This window comes from Tasmannia lanceolata, unplaced genomic scaffold, assembly GCF_043159265.1.
Source record: "Tasmannia lanceolata isolate RefF3 unplaced genomic scaffold, GAP_Taslan_0.1 ptg000008l, whole genome shotgun sequence".
NCBI lineage: Eukaryota > Viridiplantae > Streptophyta > Magnoliopsida > Canellales > Winteraceae > Tasmannia > Tasmannia lanceolata.
The window spans coordinates 20,330,529-20,347,778 of NW_027518685.1; the positions used below are offsets into that span (position 1 = coordinate 20,330,529).

Below are 17,250 nucleotides of genomic sequence, written 5' to 3' on the forward strand. Positions count from 1 at the left end.
TTGTAAATCTTAATTTTGATTAGAAATCAACGTCTTGTGAAATCCATCATAATCTGCACTGCCTCTTAAATACTACTAATCTTCTATTCTAGGCAGACATTTTACTCCTATGAATTCCCTTGTTTCCCATAATCCATAATTTATAAATAAGTTTTCTGACCTTCTGTTGCCCCATCCTGTACCTCGTTGTCATCGTTGATTAGGCCCCATCCTGTACCTCGTTGATTAGGGCGAAGAAACGCTTTTCAGTTCCTGGCTGTGCGTTCTTATCTTGGGTCAGAGGGCGGTACTGATTTCTTCTTTCCTGGTTCTGCTGATTTGTTTGCACCGGGTGATATTGTGGCGGAGGTGGGCGGTTTTGGATGAAGGCTGGTGCCTTAGGGCAAGCCCTTCTTCTCCAGCATTGCCCAACGTGAATCCTTCCACAGTGGGGGCACAAGTTCTTTGATGGTGGACCACTATCAATTTTTTTTTTTTTTTTTTTTTTTTTTTTTTTCCAGTTTACCCTTGAAATGTGACACATCATATGTCACCTATTAGCTATCTAACCCTACTTAACGACACAACCCACAAGCACCAGATTTTCCGTAAACCCGGGAATGGGGTCTACAACATATAATCCAGGAACTTTCTCTCTCCGCTTCCGATGTGGGACTATTACAATCCACCCCCCTTAAAGGGCCCAACGTCCTTGTTGGCAGATCGTACTAGAGGAGGTATGGCTCTGATACCATAACTGTAACGACCCGATTTCCGTCAAGTCGCTACAAGCAAAAGAAAGTAAAAATCATGGAAATATTTTTTTTTATTTTTTTTATACAACCACGATCACGATAGAATCTTATTACAACTGAAAGATGTCGTCTTATCATAACAAAGTATTGATAGACATGGTAAATGACGCAAGGCGTCAAAATGTAAAAACTCAGGAACAAACTCTCTGATCACACAGTCCCTTATCCCATGGTTCCTTCATTTGCAAATGCTCCGCCATCTAATGCCTCAACCCCTGTGGTGGAGGAATCAACGTCAAGCAGAGTGATAGTAACCTAGCAGGTATGATAGTTCAATCTAAACAGCAGATCAAGATCCATATTTATTCAAATAACATTCAAATACTTTTCCAACACAATAATTCATAGAGATTTTCTAAACCAGAATTCAATTCAAATAAACTGAACAAATACTTTTCCAATATGATAGAAGGTCCAGCCCTGATACCATGATGTGAAATCCCGATCCTACCCATGTAGATATTGTCTGCTATTATCCGGTTCTGGGTCATGCCCTTTTGGGTCACTGCCCTTTTGGGTCCACGCCCTCCCCAGTTTTAAAACACGTCTACATAGTGAGGAGAAATTTTCCATATACAGCCCAGCAACCTTTCCTACCTTTCCTCGAGATTTTCCGAATCATTTCAAATAAATACAATTTAAACTGAATCCATTTCAACATATAATATAGAATAACTTAGAAACAATGTAAATCAAATACTTCACCATTCTTGTTGGATACATTGAAAGTCGTACGAGCAAAGTTAGGTATCACCTGCCTTGTAAAGACTTCGGATGTATATATATTGGGACGGCCTCTAAGTGAGGGTGTGAGGGGCATCATCCTGAAGATAAAATCATATTCACGTTCTGTTTTGGCATAGACACTCATTTTGAGGCGCTATACTGCTGTCTCATTTTTTTATATCAAACTTCCACCAAAGATATATATACCCCAATTTGAGGGTGGTTCCACCTTGCACGTGTATGCCTCCCTACCAAGTGGGCCCAAAAATTAACAGTTATCATCAAATTCATATTTTAAGGTAGTGTCCTTTCTATCCAGGTAATGTCCATCTATGTCCAAAATAATGTTCCCTGTGGACCCCATATTATTTGTTATCAAATTCATATTTCAAGATCATGGGGCCTAGCAGACACTATTCATATGGACCCCACATGTTAATATGCATGTGGACCCCATAGGTTACCATTCATGTGGACCCCACATGCTACTATTCATGTGGGCCCCGCATGTTACTATTCATGTGGGCCTCGCATGTTACTATTCATGTGGGCCCCGCATGTTACTATTCATTTCACCATAAGTTGATAAAGTTTACTTTACGGTTACTATGCTAGTATTTCACCGTTAAGTATATAGGTGGTAGAACCAACCATTACTTTATCCATATAGGTGGTAAAACCAACCATTACTTCAAATAAAATATAGGTAGGTGGTAGAACCAACCATGAAAGAGATCATTAAATAATTTAGGTGGTAGAACCAACCATTGAAAGAGATCATTGCTTTCAAATAATTTTAGGTGGTAGAACCAACCATGAAAGAGAGACTATTATAAAAGACTTACTTGGTAGTGGATTTTCTTTTTCCTTCTTCTCTCTCTCTCTTCCTCTTTCTCTTTCTTCTCTTCTCTTCCTCTCTCTCTCTCTCTCTCTTCTCTTCTCTTCTCTTCTCTTCTCCTTTTCTTCTCCTCCTCCTCCTCTATTTATAGACATTTTTTTGCATAGTACTTTTTGCATAGTAAAGACTATTTACTATTTTAAATTATTATTTCTGTCGGTCAATAGTATTTTTGCATAGTACTTTTGCATAGTAAAAACTATTTACTATTTTAAATTATTATTTTCGTCGGTTAACAGTATTTTGCATAGTTAATAATATTTTTTTATTATTAATTTTGTCGGTCAATAGTATTTTTGCATTTTTTTATTATTATTTTCGTCGGTGCGATGATATTTTCGTTTCCACTAGGGATGGGTCCCGCTGGTGGTAGGACCCGCTGGTCGTGGGGCCCGCTCGTGTGGGACCCGCTGATGTGGGACCCACTGGTGTTGGATCCGCTTATGTGGGGCCTGCTTGTATGGGGCCCGCTGATGTGGGACCCGCTTATGAATAGTACTCGGTGGGTCCTACTGTGAATAATACTTTTAAATAGTGTATCTCAATAGTGAACTTGCATAGTATTTCTGCATAGTAATCTCGCATAGTGACTATTGTGAATAGTAATTGTGAATAGTGACTATTGGAAATTTTTAACATATATATATATATATTCCGTTTTTGTTGACATCTGGGGCGGTGGCTTAGTGGTAGGAAGCCGTTCAATCTTAGCTTAGACTTGGGTTCGAATCGTGTACGCCCCATTATGCCAGATGTCCTCATGCCCGATTAACTTGGGGAAAATGAGTAATGGCCGATGATTACCCACCTATGAGGCCATTTTTATATTTATATATATATATATTTTACCGGTTCTTACATTCTACCCCCCTTAAAAAAAATTTCGTCCCCGAAATTCCTACGCCCATAACCTAGATATCTTGATAATCAGAATCTCGACACATGATAATTTAAGATCATCTCCTTTACTTTGTAAATCTTAATTTTGATTAGAAATCAACGTCTTGTGAAATCCATCATAATCTGCACTGCCTCTTAAATACTACTAATCTTCTATTCTAGGCAGACATTTTACTCCTATGAATTCCCTTGTTTCCCATAATCCATAATTTATAAATAAGTTTTCTGACCTTCTGTTGCCCCATCCTGTACCTCGTTGTCATCGTTGATTAGGCCCCATCCTGTACCTCGTTGATTAGGGCGAAGAAACGCTTTTCAGTTCCTGGCTGTGCGTTCTTATCTTGGGTCAGAGGGCGGTACTGATTTCTTCTTTCCTGGTTCTGCTGATTTGTTTGCACCGGGTGATATTGTGGCGGAGGTGGGCGGTTTTGGATGAAGGCTGGTGCCTTAGGGCAAGCCCTTCTTCTCCAGCATTGCCCAACGTGAATCCTTCCACAGTGGGGGCACAAGTTCTTTGATGGTGGACCACTATCAATTTTTTTTTTTTTTTTTTTTTTTTTTTTTTTCCAGTTTACCCTTGAAATGTGACACATCATATGTCACCTATTAGCTATCTAACCCTACTTAACGACACAACCCACAAGCACCAGATTTTCCGTAAACCCGGGAATGGGGTCTACAACATATAATCCAGGAACTTTCTCTCTCCGCTTCCGATGTGGGACTATTACAATCCACCCCCCTTAAAGGGCCCAACGTCCTTGTTGGCAGATCGTACTAGAGGAGGTATGGCTCTGATACCATAACTGTAACGACCCGATTTCCGTCAAGTCGCTACAAGCAAAAGAAAGTAAAAATCATGGAAATATTTTTTTTTATTTTTTTTATACAACCACGATCACGATAGAATCTTATTACAACTGAAAGATGTCGTCTTATCATAACAAAGTATTGATAGACATGGTAAATGACGCAAGGCGTCAAAATGTAAAAACTCAGGAACAAACTCTCTGATCACACAGTCCCTTATCCCATGGTTCCTTCATTTGCAAATGCTCCGCCATCTAATGCCTCAACCCCTGTGGTGGAGGAATCAACGTCAAGCAGAGTGATAGTAACCTAGCAGGTATGATAGTTCAATCTAAACAGCAGATCAAGATCCATATTTATTCAAATAACATTCAAATACTTTTCCAACACAATAATTCATAGAGATTTTCTAAACCAGAATTCAATTCAAATAAACTGAACAAATACTTTTCCAATATGATAGAAGGTCCAGCCCTGATACCATGATGTGAAATCCCGATCCTACCCATGTAGATATTGTCTGCTATTATCCGGTTCTGGGTCATGCCCTTTTGGGTCACTGCCCTTTTGGGTCCACGCCCTCCCCAGTTTTAAAACACGTCTACATAGTGAGGAGAAATTTTCCATATACAGCCCAGCAACCTTTCCTACCTTTCCTCGAGATTTTCCGAATCATTTCAAATAAATACAATTTAAACTGAATCCATTTCAACATATAATATAGAATAACTTAGAAACAATGTAAATCAAATACTTCACCATTCTTGTTGGATACATTGAAAGTCGTACGAGCAAAGTTAGGTATCACCTGCCTTGTAAAGACTTCGGATGTATATATATTGGGACGGCCTCTAAGTGAGGGTGTGAGGGGCATCATCCTGAAGATAAAATCATATTCACGTTCTGTTTTGGCATAGACACTCATTTTGAGGCGCTATACTGCTGTCTCATTTTTTTATATCAAACTTCCACCAAAGATATATATACCCCAATTTGAGGGTGGTTCCACCTTGCACGTGTATGCCTCCCTACCAAGTGGGCCCAAAAATTAACAGTTATCATCAAATTCATATTTTAAGGTAGTGTCCTTTCTATCCAGGTAATGTCCATCTATGTCCAAAATAATGTTCCCTGTGGACCCCATATTATTTGTTATCAAATTCATATTTCAAGATCATGGGGCCTAGCAGACACTATTCATATGGACCCCACATGTTAATATGCATGTGGACCCCATAGGTTACCATTCATGTGGACCCCACATGCTACTATTCATGTGGGCCCCGCATGTTACTATTCATGTGGGCCTCGCATGTTACTATTCATGTGGGCCCCGCATGTTACTATTCATTTCACCATAAGTTGATAAAGTTTACTTTACGGTTACTATGCTAGTATTTCACCGTTAAGTATATAGGTGGTAGAACCAACCATTACTTTATCCATATAGGTGGTAAAACCAACCATTACTTCAAATAAAATATAGGTAGGTGGTAGAACCAACCATGAAAGAGATCATTAAATAATTTAGGTGGTAGAACCAACCATTGAAAGAGATCATTGCTTTCAAATAATTTTAGGTGGTAGAACCAACCATGAAAGAGAGACTATTATAAAAGACTTACTTGGTAGTGGATTTTCTTTTTCCTTCTTCTCTCTCTCTCTCTTCCTCTTTCTCTTTCTTCTCTTCTCTTCCTCTCTCTCTCTCTCTCTCTTCTCTTCTCTTCTCTTCTCTTCTCCTTTTCTTCTCCTCCTCCTCCTCTATTTATAGACATTTTTTTTGCATAGTACTTTTTGCATAGTAAAGACTATTTACTATTTTAAATTATTATTTCTGTCGGTCAATAGTATTTTTGCATAGTACTTTTGCATAATAAAAACTATTTACTATTTTAAATTATTATTTTCGTCGGTTAACAGTATTTTGCATAGTTAATAATATTTTTTTATTATTAATTTTGTCGGTCAATAGTATTTTTGCATTTTTTTATTATTATTTTCGTCGGTGCGATGATATTTTCGTTTCCACTAGGGATGGGTCCCGCTGGTGGTAGGACCCGCTGGTCGTGGGGCCCGCTCGTGTGGGACCCGCTGATGTGGGACCCACTGGTGTTGGATCCGCTTATGTGGGGCCTGCTTGTATGGGGCCCGCTGATGTGGGACCCGCTTATGAATAGTACTCGGTGGGTCCTACTGTGAATAATACTTTTAAATAGTGTATCTCAATAGTGAACTTGCATAGTATTTCTGCATAGTAATCTCGCATAGTGACTATTGTGAATAGTAATTGTGAATAGTGACTATTGGAAATTTTTAACATATATATATATCTATTCCGTTTTTGTTGACATCTGGGGCGGTGGCTTAGTGGTAGGAAGCCGTTCAATCTTAGCTTAGACTTGGGTTCGAATCGTGTACGCCCCATTATGCCAGATGTCCTCATGCCCGATTAACTTGGGGAAAATGAGTAATGGCCGATGATTACCCACCTATGAGGCCATTTTTATATTTATATATATATATATTTTACCGGTTCTTACAGAAGTCAATCAAACTAACAATAACAATAACAATTGTTATAAGCCCCACACACGACATGGAAAGTGGCTTGTAACACATAAAAGGAATAACAATATAACAATTAAACTGATAAATTGAGAGCAGAAAAATAACGGAAACAACCCAAGATCAAAACAAAACACATTGTATTTAGAGATCTCCATAATCAAATGCAAACAAACATATCTTTCTTGGAAAATCCTATTTCACATAAACAAGAATCAAATTAAAAAAAACAAACAGACCATTGTTGGAAAAATCAAACAAACTCTTGTTGGAAATTCCATTTCCATTTCTAGTTTCAATCACAAAAATCTGAGTCGAACTCCATTTCGGGTTTCAATCAGAAAAACCCTATTTCACAGAAACGAAATAGGGTTTCAATAAAAAAAAATCTGTACCACTAGAACCCTATTTCACAGAAACAAAATAGGGTTTCAATCAGAAAAACCAGTACCACAAAACACCAACCCTATTTCACAGAAAACGAAATAGGGTTTCAATCATAAGCTGTTTGTATAGAGAAGAAAAATGAAAAAGCAAAGAGAGAGAGAGAGAGAGAGAGAGAGAGAGAGAGAGAGAGAGAGAGAGAGAGAGATTAGCTGGTTTGCTTTTGAAGCTTGAAGATGATGAAGCTGAAGGTTGAGAGGGTACCAAATGCTACATCCAGACTTGCAGATGGCTGGTGGAGAGAGGTTGAAGATGCGAGGAATTTTTTTTTTCTCAAACCCACGCGATGTAGGGGAAACTCGGGAGAAAAGAGGAGTTTCCGATATTAGGGCTCGGAAAAGAGCCCCGAGTGAAGTGAAGGAAAGTCATTTTACACGTTTTATTTATTTATTTTACACGTCGGATTAAAAAGTTTACAGGGAAAGTAAAAGAACATCCAAAAGCAGAGTTTCCGCGGAAAAAAACCATGTTTGCGCGGAAAACTGGGGAAAAAGAAAATAAGAGGACTGAGCATAATAAGAAAGATCTCGGCTAACCCTAGAATTGCATTCCCTCAATCCTCAATCTCTCTCGGCCTATGGATTTCTCTTCCCAAAACCTCCTCCAATGAAATTTTTTGGCTATGTTAGGTGGAGATCCCCCATCTCTCGAAGAATCTCGGCCTTTAGAAACCCTAGAAATTCGTGGAAGCGAGATTTCGGAGCCTTCGACTTCTTCTTCAAATGATCCCATCGAGAGCTCAGATGCTCTCGCTAAAGCAATTTCTTCAATGCTCGGCTCTCTGATTAGGGATTTCGACTTCAGAGCTGAAAATACAGTTAAGAGTCAAGACCAGCTCTCCTCTTCGATCGATCGCCTTACTCGTGGTATTCTTTGATCTCTGTTGAATTAATAGGGTTTTTGATTTTTTTTTACGCTTTTGTTCTTGTCTTGTCTGATGTGAATTATCAGCTACTAGGAAATGATATTTAGTTGCTATTTTATATGTTTAAAGAGGAGATTTTATGATGGTTTTTTATGAAATTTTTAGTTTTTTTCACTGCTGTTTCCACATAAGTGACTAAATAGTTTCTTGTCGAGTGTTTGGATTGCAAGGAAAATATTTCTTGAGGAAATTTTTTATTTTCACAATTTAGAGGGAAGTAATAAATTTTAAGAATATCATTATAAATTAAAGGTCCCTGTAAGTAAAACTTGAACTGTGGTGGTTCAACTCACTTTTTAATTTATTTTTCAAATGTAATCAAACGACAGAAAAGCATGAAATTTCGAAAAAAGTTTTTCTTTTCCAAAAAATTCATGCAATCCAAATGGGACCTTAGTGAGAAAGAAAAACTACAAGAGGAAGGCCGAGATGGTCTCAAAGGAGAAAGTTAATGGAGAAGTCTCATGTGTGTGGACTCACTATGGATCAGACAGAGGTGGAATGGTTTTCATCCATTATTGGTTTTAAGGTGGACACCGTCTGTGGTATTCCCTTGAAAGATGGAGGGCTTCGTCCCCATGACTTGGGACCCTGTTTTTGAAATAATTGAGTCTTAGTTTGAGACTTGGAAAAAATTAATATTTGTCTTCCCCATGAAGGATTAACATGTTAGAAGCCTCCCTCAAATATCCTCACTCCTTCCTATCTATGTGCCCAATCTCTTCCCCCATGGCTGAGAAAATGAGATAATAAATCGGAATTATTTATGGAATGGCGATTTGGTGTTTAAGAGGGTCCATCTAATTAATTGGAAATATGTCTGTAAGCTGAAAGTGTATGGTGTTCTTTGAATACAAAACATTCAGATACAAAACTTGGCTTTGTTGGCCAAGTGGTGGTGGAGACTCTTTAGCAATAAGGACGAGTTGTGGACAAAGGGTTTTCTTAGCCAAATATCAATGGGAGGAGAGATGCCTTTGTTTTGGAGAATGGATCAATGATGGCCCCCCATTTGGAATTGATGGAAAATTGAATTCTTAATGTATAGTTCGAATATTTCTTTTTGTGTTAGAAAGGGGGAGAATATCTATTTTGGCTGGATATATGGTGTGGGGAATCATTGGCTTCAACATTCTTAAACCTTTTTCACCAAAGTTGTTAATTACATAGCGACCATTGCGGATTATCTGGATATTGAGGTAGTATCTAGAGGATATGAATTAGAATTAGACGTAGTATCTCTAGAAAACCCCATCTCGCTCCAACTCCATGTATAAACTTATTGGTCGACTGCCTAACATACTGAAACAAGACCTCATAACTACTTGGGTGATCCAAGGACTCCTCACTCGTGTTTGCTATCCAAAGAAAGACCTCTTAGGATTGCATCCATCTAACGACATTTCTCGAATCGGCCTCCACGATCAAAGGATCAATCTTTGACTTGGGCCAAAGCCTAATGCCCCATCTAAGCACAAAGACCCCACCCTCATTTTAGTCCTTGCATTCAATAGGACCCGAATAGGCCAGGCTAGACACTCCAAGGTGGTCTTTGATAATGCTGCGTATTCCAACCAGGCCCAGGTTCCTAAAACTAGAACCTTCAAAGTTAAGCTCAATGGAGTCAACCATGTTGGGTGATGGGGTGGTTTTGGGTGAGGGTGCTCAATTTGGTGATGAGGAATCCTCTTGAAGAATACTGAGACGAAGTTGTACCACAACCTCCTAAACCCATCACTGGAAATACCAACCCGCAGTTTCTTCTCCACAACCCACTGAATGATAAAGCTGAACCACAAATTGAGGACTCGCAAGTTTCAACTGTTGCTGGGAACATAGAAACCAAGGAAGCTTACCAAAAGCGGTCCAAGGAGCAAAAGCCCACACTCCAATCATCTCTGCTAGTGATTTGGGCAAACACATGTATTGTTACTTAAATTTCTAGAGGAGTCTATGTTATCTTCGGTCAGGTTCAAGCTCTCCATTTAATGCATAAGTCATAATTATCAGCTCTGACACTAGAGTTAGCTCTTCCAATTTCTGAGTTGGAACTCATTTGGGCAAATGAAAATTTGTTGATTTTAGAAAACGAGATCCACCAACTTTAGTAAATTGGACTCTGGACTTCGTATTTGGAGCCTGGTCAGACCCCTGGTCAATCTGGTTGAGTTACGAGTCGATAAGCAATAGATTGGGTTGACCGGCTGCATCTAGAACCATGATCTACAAACTGGAGCAGACTACAAATCTAGAAATTAGGCATCATGCCTTGATCATTTTAGTTTTTACACTCGAATTTGTACACTTACTTTTCATCATTGAGGTGACAGCCAACTATGCAATTCAGATTAGATCCATTTATTATCATAGTACCTCTGATGTATTTGTTTTGGTTAATATTATCATACATTTTTTGGGTATGTTGGGCGTAATCTAATGACTGATGTTGTTAGTCATAATTTGAAGGATGCAAGGGGTGACCCTGTCAGTATCATGTTTAATCTCTTAAATGCTTCAGAATACTATGTAAAGGGTACTAGTGATCAAGGTTTTAAATTTCGGTATCGGAGTGCGTTTCGGTCCTCACTGAAACCAAAATTTCGGAAATTTCGGATGAAATCTCTTGAAATCAAATACCATAATATTTTATCCCCTACAAAATTTCAGCGAAATCCCTGAAATTTCGGTAATTGCGGCTGAAATTTCGTGATAATATTAAATAATTAATAAAACCCAGATTTTTTGGTGATATTTTTTTAATTTCGGCCCGAAATTTCAGGGAAAACAAAATTTCGAAATTTCGGACGAAATTTTGTAATGTTTCTAGTTTGCCCAATTTCGGTTTCGGTCTCAACCGAAACCTGAATTATTATATTAAATTATTATAATAGTTACCCTGATGCTTGAAATGAATGCTGGAAGCAACAAACCTAGGTATTTGTAAGAGGAAACAGGTTTCCTGGTAACTATTCCCCATAAATTGTGGTGACCCATATTCAGGATAGACCCCCACACGTTAATACAGAATGGGAAATAATTCCAGTAATTCTTAACGGCTATGATATTAAAATATTTTCTTGAGGTCTAATGTACTGTGTCCGACACGACATGGTTTCCGGATACTCTACAGTACTTCATATAATTGTCTTGATTCAAACATATATCTCTCTATTTAACTTAACTGTCTTTTTTTTGCTTCTTAGTGTCTTATATTTGCAATTTTAACTTTGAATATGAGACCCATAAATGCTTTTTAAATCGATTATTAATTCCATCGTCTAAGTTGAATCTCGTTAAGTTTTATGCTATTTTATTTATAGATTTCTTGTGTCATTTCTTGTAGCATGGGAGCCCCATAATTGTATCCGTGTCCTACATTTTTAAAAATGTTGTGTCATTTCTCCCTTCCATGTTCCTGTCCAAATCTGTATACGTATCTGGGTATCATGGCTTACTTAGACCATATGATCTACGCACATGGATACCAATGTTATAGATTAGTCTGGCATCCTATGGTTTGTTACTTTACATTTATGGTGGAGTTCACTTGCATTGCATTTTTCTTGGATTGACCTTAGTTGTAAAATTATAAAATTGGAGCTTTGTGTTATTTACTTCTTTTTGGGTGCATTTTTGTAGAACTGGATCAACTATTGGAAGACGCACCTTTGCCATTCATTATGCAACATGCAGCCAAGATATCAGGAGTTCGTAAGAGAGTTTCATCATTGAACTCACTTTTAAAATCGATACAACGGCGTGTTGATAACATAGATCGGATGCTTTCTGCAGGCTTGTCACATGGTAGCATTCTGATCTTTAAATACTGTCATCATTTCTTTCAGTGTATGTTTATTTCTTTGTTTTTTTTTTTTTTTTTTTTACTATTCCAGGAGTTCCCGCAAGACTTTAATTTCTAAACTGCATGTGACAGATCATAATTAAGAAGTTTTATTTCTTGTCCCATTCAGAAAGATAATTGAGAAATGTCTACTGGCATGAAAAATATCTCTTTCATGTTGTATATTTTTTGCAGGAGATAACAGGAACTATATTGTCTAAGAAGGTCGCTGTTTACATTGTTTTCTCTATTTCTGCATCTTTTTTATCCCTCTTCATTCATATGCCTAACGTAAAGTTGAGTATCTTCTTGCTTTATATACATAAATATGATAGCCATAATGATTTTCTGGCCTTACAAGTGCCCTAAAGTATGAAATCCTTGTAGTTAGTATCACAGGTTACAATTTCATATTGTGTACACGTAGAAGGTTGCTGGTGTAGTCATGCTACTAGTGCGTTCATCTTATCACTTCAAGGGTATTTTGGACAGTGAACTCTTTCTTTTTTATTGAGAGAATCATCTCTGACCATATTTATGAAATTTGCACCAACTACTACGGACAGTAAACTGATCAGAGCAGAACTGCCAACCTTTAATACAAATTGAGGTATTGTCCCTCTTAATTTCTCCGCTAACACAACAATTTAGAACCATTGTTTAAAAATGTGGATTTGACGCGGAACGCGGCTAAGAACAATCCTTGTCGTCTCGTCGACTTGGTGTGGCTGCGGTTGACGTGGTCATAACTCGGGAGAGTCAAAGGAGTTTTTATTGACTCTATAGGGCAAAACACGGAATGCGGGTGTGGTGCAACGCGGAACGCGGCTAAGGTAGAAGGGAGTCGACTCAGGCGAGTTCCGAGTTAAGTCAACGAGTTTTTAAGCACTCTTTAGAACTGTGACAAGCGAAATGACAGAAACAAACTGGTAGTCCGAAAATTATGATTGAGAATGGCAATCATTATTTATTTATGTTTTGCATGACAGTGACACACAGCAGGTGCTTTTTTTTTTTGGTATTTGAAAATGGGGAATAATTTATTTTATAGAACAGAGAAAGACATATAACAGGGACAGAGCGTACCCCTCGGTTAGCACATATTTGCTTACTCTGGCTTTGGCCAAAGAGTTGGCAAGGCTGGTGGCTTCCCTAAGCATATGTAGAAAAGAAAAATCCCTATCCCTAGATAAATTGAAATTTTCGTTTATAACTGCCCAATCTCCATGAACCACTACTCTTTCCATCTCCCCACTCAATCATGTTGTGAGGATCTTCTTCCACAATCAACTGACCATCGAAGCGTTGAAGATATGCAATCTAGTGAGGAGCATAGTCACAAATATCTCCGAATTTTTCAAAATATTGCGATCTTATTGCGACAGTTTGACAAAACAATAAATCCAGAAATTTCTCCTAGATTTTTGAAAATTTCATAATATTTTCATTTTTATTATTTATTGGGAAAAATATTGGGATAATATTGCAATAATTTTATGATATTTTTTATTTTCCTTGAATTATATATTTACATAGATTTTCAAATATTCTATTTTTCAAGTTTCTTTCTCGATATAAACCCAAAGTAACAAAAAAATTTAAAATCTCCCTAGATATACACTTCATGAGAAATTCCCGAGGCAAATATTTGTGACTACGGTGAGGAGAGCATTTCTTCCTCCTCATTCATACTTCCATGACCACTGGGCCCCGAGAATTCCCACATTACCATCTCTAAACTCCCCTCCGATTCTAACCAGGCCTGGATTGCCCAAAGAACAGCTCAACAGCCATCAAAATTCAGCTTCATCGTCCCTATAGGGAGAGGTTTCTACAATGATATTCTCATCCTCTTATGTTTCCTGTCTTCTAATATTTCTTTCCACCTTCTAAATAGATCAGTCACAAAAATGCCTTTAAAGACCTCTTTGCCAACAACCCAGCTTGCAAGAGTGAACTTGATATCCCGTAGAAGCTGCTTCCATGACCATCTTTTGAACTCACCAATTTTTCTCTTTCCTTACAGCCCATAAGATCGCACATGGAGCCGCATTCCACATGATGGCAACTGTTTCAAATTTGATTGGACTCCAACTTTGAAAAGGTCCTTTAGCAAGAGAGGGAAGAGTATATTTCCCTGAAATTATATTTCTTCGAAGAGCCTCTTTCTCCTTCCTAAACCTGCATACCCACTTTCTAAGCAAGAAGAGGGGTGGTGGTGGTGGTGGTGGGAATGCAAATCTTTAGGTAGAGGTAAGGGGCCCAGAGCATGGTAGTCACTGTGTCACATTAGATTGAGTTTGTGTCTGAGATTAGGATTAGATTAAGGAATGGGAAGGGGCAGGTTTTTGGTTAGAGTTGATTGGTTTGGTTTGGTTCTCTCCATCTAAACATTTGATGGAATGGTTTTTCCATCGCCGTGGCTGTGAAGGGCAGATTCTTTGGAGTTTAGCCATGTTTGCGGTCGCATGAACTATATAGAATAAAAGGAATCTGCTTATTTTTTAAGAGAAAGTAGCTACAAGGAAAAAGATTAATTTGGGAAGTTAAAATTGTCATATTGAGTCAGGCAATTGGGTGAATACTATATCGAGAGCATATCTAGGAATGAGGATGTGATTTGTAGAAATACTGAAATAGAGCAGTAGCTTCAAGAAAAAAGATTAATTTGGGAAGTTAAAACTGTCATGTTGAGTCGGCCAATTGGGTGAATACTATGTCGAGAGCATATCTAGGAATGAGGATGTGATTTGTAGAAATACTGAAATAGAGCTTGGGGATGGTCTCCGACACTTCTTCATGTTACTGAACTTGGATTTGACGGTTCTTCCATTGGGACCCAGGGCTGGTTGTGTTAGGAAGTGTTTTCGGTTATGATAATGGGAGGTTGTATTGGTCTTCTTTGGACGTGTCACTACCGATTCAAACAAAGTGGAAGCTTGTTCGCTTCTTCCTGGTCTTCAAATTTTCATTGTAAAGATTGTTGGTGTTTTGTGGGTGAAAGGAGACTCGGTGAATGTCATTGCTAGCAAAAAAAAAAAAAATCCTGTTTTACATACCCTCTGCTCTTAATCGCTTTGAAAATAGCATTGTTCCCAAGAAGAAAAAAACAAAAATAGACAGCTTCCAGATAAAATAGCAACTGCTCTCCGAGAATTACTTTGATTTACTGTATGAAGGCTTATGTTATTTTCCTCTTTTCTGTTGTCGATTGCTCTGTCTTATATTCGATTGCTTAATAGCTTTCATTTAAACCCTTATTTTCAGAGAAAGTGAAGCCAGATATTGCTGGACAAAATCAACATTGACCATGGTGGCTCGGGTACTTCCTTTGGTTCCTATTGTCGTACTTGGTTTTATTTTCTGTGCTCTTGGAATAATCAATGATAACGTGCACAAAACTTGCATGACAGTGAATCAAAGTGTCCATGTTAATCTAGAGTTCTAGACTATACAGAGTGTTAGTGTGGATTCATTTCTTTTGGGACAGTTGTACCCTTACTTCTGGAGTCCAGTGTTGAGTCCATTCAAATCATGTATTTCCCTTATCAGCCTAAGCAGATGTTCAATTTGGTTATGTTGGGCAAGATTCTTTTCATTCAAGGGAATTGATCTCGAGGTGTACTTTGTCTTTAGTATATCGATGCTTGCAACAAATCTTCCGAGTCCAGAGCCTTTGTGTATAGTTTTAAGTGTAGTAGATTTCTAATTAAACATGAAAAGAACCTTGTGGGTTTTTTATTGTTTACAAGACCTAGAAAAGATTGTTAGTAATGGTTTCACCGTGATTGATTCAACAACAAACAATATTCATTTCCTCTCATCTGTGCTAGTGGGCCAATGCATTGCAGATTATGTGAAGCAAATTTTGTTGCAGATGAAAGTGGATGTAAACTAAAAAAGTATTAAAAACTCCATGAGTTGATTTGAATAAATCAAAACTAAAAAGGCATCATTGCTTTCTTAAATGCCGAAAAATCTTTGATTAAGTACTCAATAAATTTGATTTACTAATTGCAAACTTGTATTCGAGAAACTCATTGGAATACTTGAAAAAACTTAATAAGAACCATACTGTAAAGAAGCCTTTTCAACTCGAAAACTTAGCTGAGGACTCGGAATGGGCCCCTTACTCAGCTTTGATAGAGTCACTATTTTGAAATCTTAGGAAGTAAATCTTTCTAATTGCGGAGTTGATTTTGTTTTTGGTTGTTTTTGGCACCATGCATTAGAGTTGCTCTATTCTTTGTATCCCATCTGTTCATTTTTTATTAAATTTTCTTTTCTCCTGATGAGAACAAGTGATCGATTCTTATCTGATCTCAATTAATCTACTAATCTCGGGGATATGTGAACTTCCCAGGTGCAGAGAAGAAGATACTCATGTTTGCTTCCGTTAGATTGATCCAACTTGACTGAGAAGTGTTAATTGTGTTGTTACAAGTTACAACAGTAGGGAAAGTAGAGTGGCTGCCGTGGCTCTGCTTTTATGTTCTATTCTTCCAAGCTTTTATTTAAGGAAGATTATATGGTTGTTTTTCTTAATTGATTGTGAATTTTGAAAATTTGGGTGGGATGTATTTGTTGAGGTTTTAGAGGGAATTTATGGTTGTAACTAAATAGTGTGATTCAGAAATAGTGATCTTACTTATAACAACCATGTTCTTCATACCAAGCGCATGATATCAGACAAACTAAATAGTAACCAGAAGAAAACTGAAGAATTGGTGCCCTTCAATTTACCATGGACACCTCCCCTTAGCAGAGTACCGAGAGGAAAACAAGGGGAGAAAGAGCAATGAGGACGGAGAGCTGATTGGGATAAGAAATGCAGAATAAGAGGGAAAAAATATCTCCATTATTTCCCACTTCTGATGCGAATAGTTTCCAATTTCTTGAATTGAGATTTCTTGTCACTGGAAACAAATGATTCAGTTTATCTGTCGGTGACATACATTGGATCTTATTGACTGAGCCCAAAGGAAAGGACTCGCAGGAAGTACATTCCAAACCCTAATTATGCCGTGATCACTTCTTTAGTTTTGCTCTTTTCTTCTCCTTCTCTTTTGAATTCCAGAGCATTTTCCATGGATCAGAAGATTCAGGCATGGATTCATATACCATGATCACTTCACTTCTTCAGTATTTGCATCCAATCAAGAATCCACTTGCAAATGAACAATATATTGAGGATTTGTCGAAATGTAAGATCATAATTATTGACACGGATCTTTTCCACATTGTGACTTACTAAGTCTGAGTCACTTCGAGTTCTTTTGGATTGTAGGGGTGTCAATGGATTCACTTCAAATCAGATTCAAATGTATTGGTCATGATCCATTTAGAT

The 17,250-nt window shown here is 37.8% G+C and overlaps 2 protein-coding genes across 6 annotated transcripts in view; one reads left to right on the top strand and one right to left on the bottom strand.

The window, feature by feature from the left end:
- The window catches only part of LOC143884734 (transcription factor IIIB), a 30,887-nt gene extending 23,396 nt beyond the window's left edge, over positions 1 to 7,491 (bottom strand). For 2 of the 5 annotated variants that reach the window (XM_077388484.1, XM_077388480.1), the window contains exon 1: positions 7,291 to 7,491. The gene's annotated coding sequence lies outside the window, so the exon portion shown is untranslated. Of the gene's footprint in view, positions 1 to 7,288 lie in introns of all 5 variants that reach the window. The other 3 variants (XM_077388482.1, XM_077388485.1, XM_077388486.1) reach the window with 3 other exon arrangements.
- Positions 7,492 to 7,581: 90 nt separating this feature from the next.
- On the top strand, positions 7,582 to 16,572 carry LOC143884736 (SNARE-associated protein-like protein). Its single transcript, XM_077388487.1, has 4 exons — positions 7,582 to 8,003; positions 11,702 to 11,866; positions 15,171 to 15,225; positions 16,267 to 16,572. The coding sequence occupies exons 1-3, from the start codon at positions 7,760 to 7,762 to the stop codon at positions 15,209 to 15,211; spliced, it is 450 nt and encodes a 149-aa protein (XP_077244602.1). The 5' UTR covers positions 7,582 to 7,759; the 3' UTR covers positions 15,212 to 15,225; positions 16,267 to 16,572.
- The last annotated feature ends 678 nt before the right edge of the window (positions 16,573 to 17,250 follow it).

Coding starts and splice junctions, on each gene's coding strand:
- LOC143884736 (XM_077388487.1), top strand. CDS start 7,760: ATGTTAGGTGGAGATCCCCCATCTCTCGAAGAATCTCGGCCTTTAGAA. Junction 8,004..11,701: donor GATCGATCGCCTTACTCGTG/GTATTCTTTGAT, acceptor GCATTTTTGTAG/AACTGGATCAACTATTGGAA. Junction 11,867..15,170: donor TTCTGCAGGCTTGTCACATG/GTAGCATTCTGA, acceptor CCTTATTTTCAG/AGAAAGTGAAGCCAGATATT.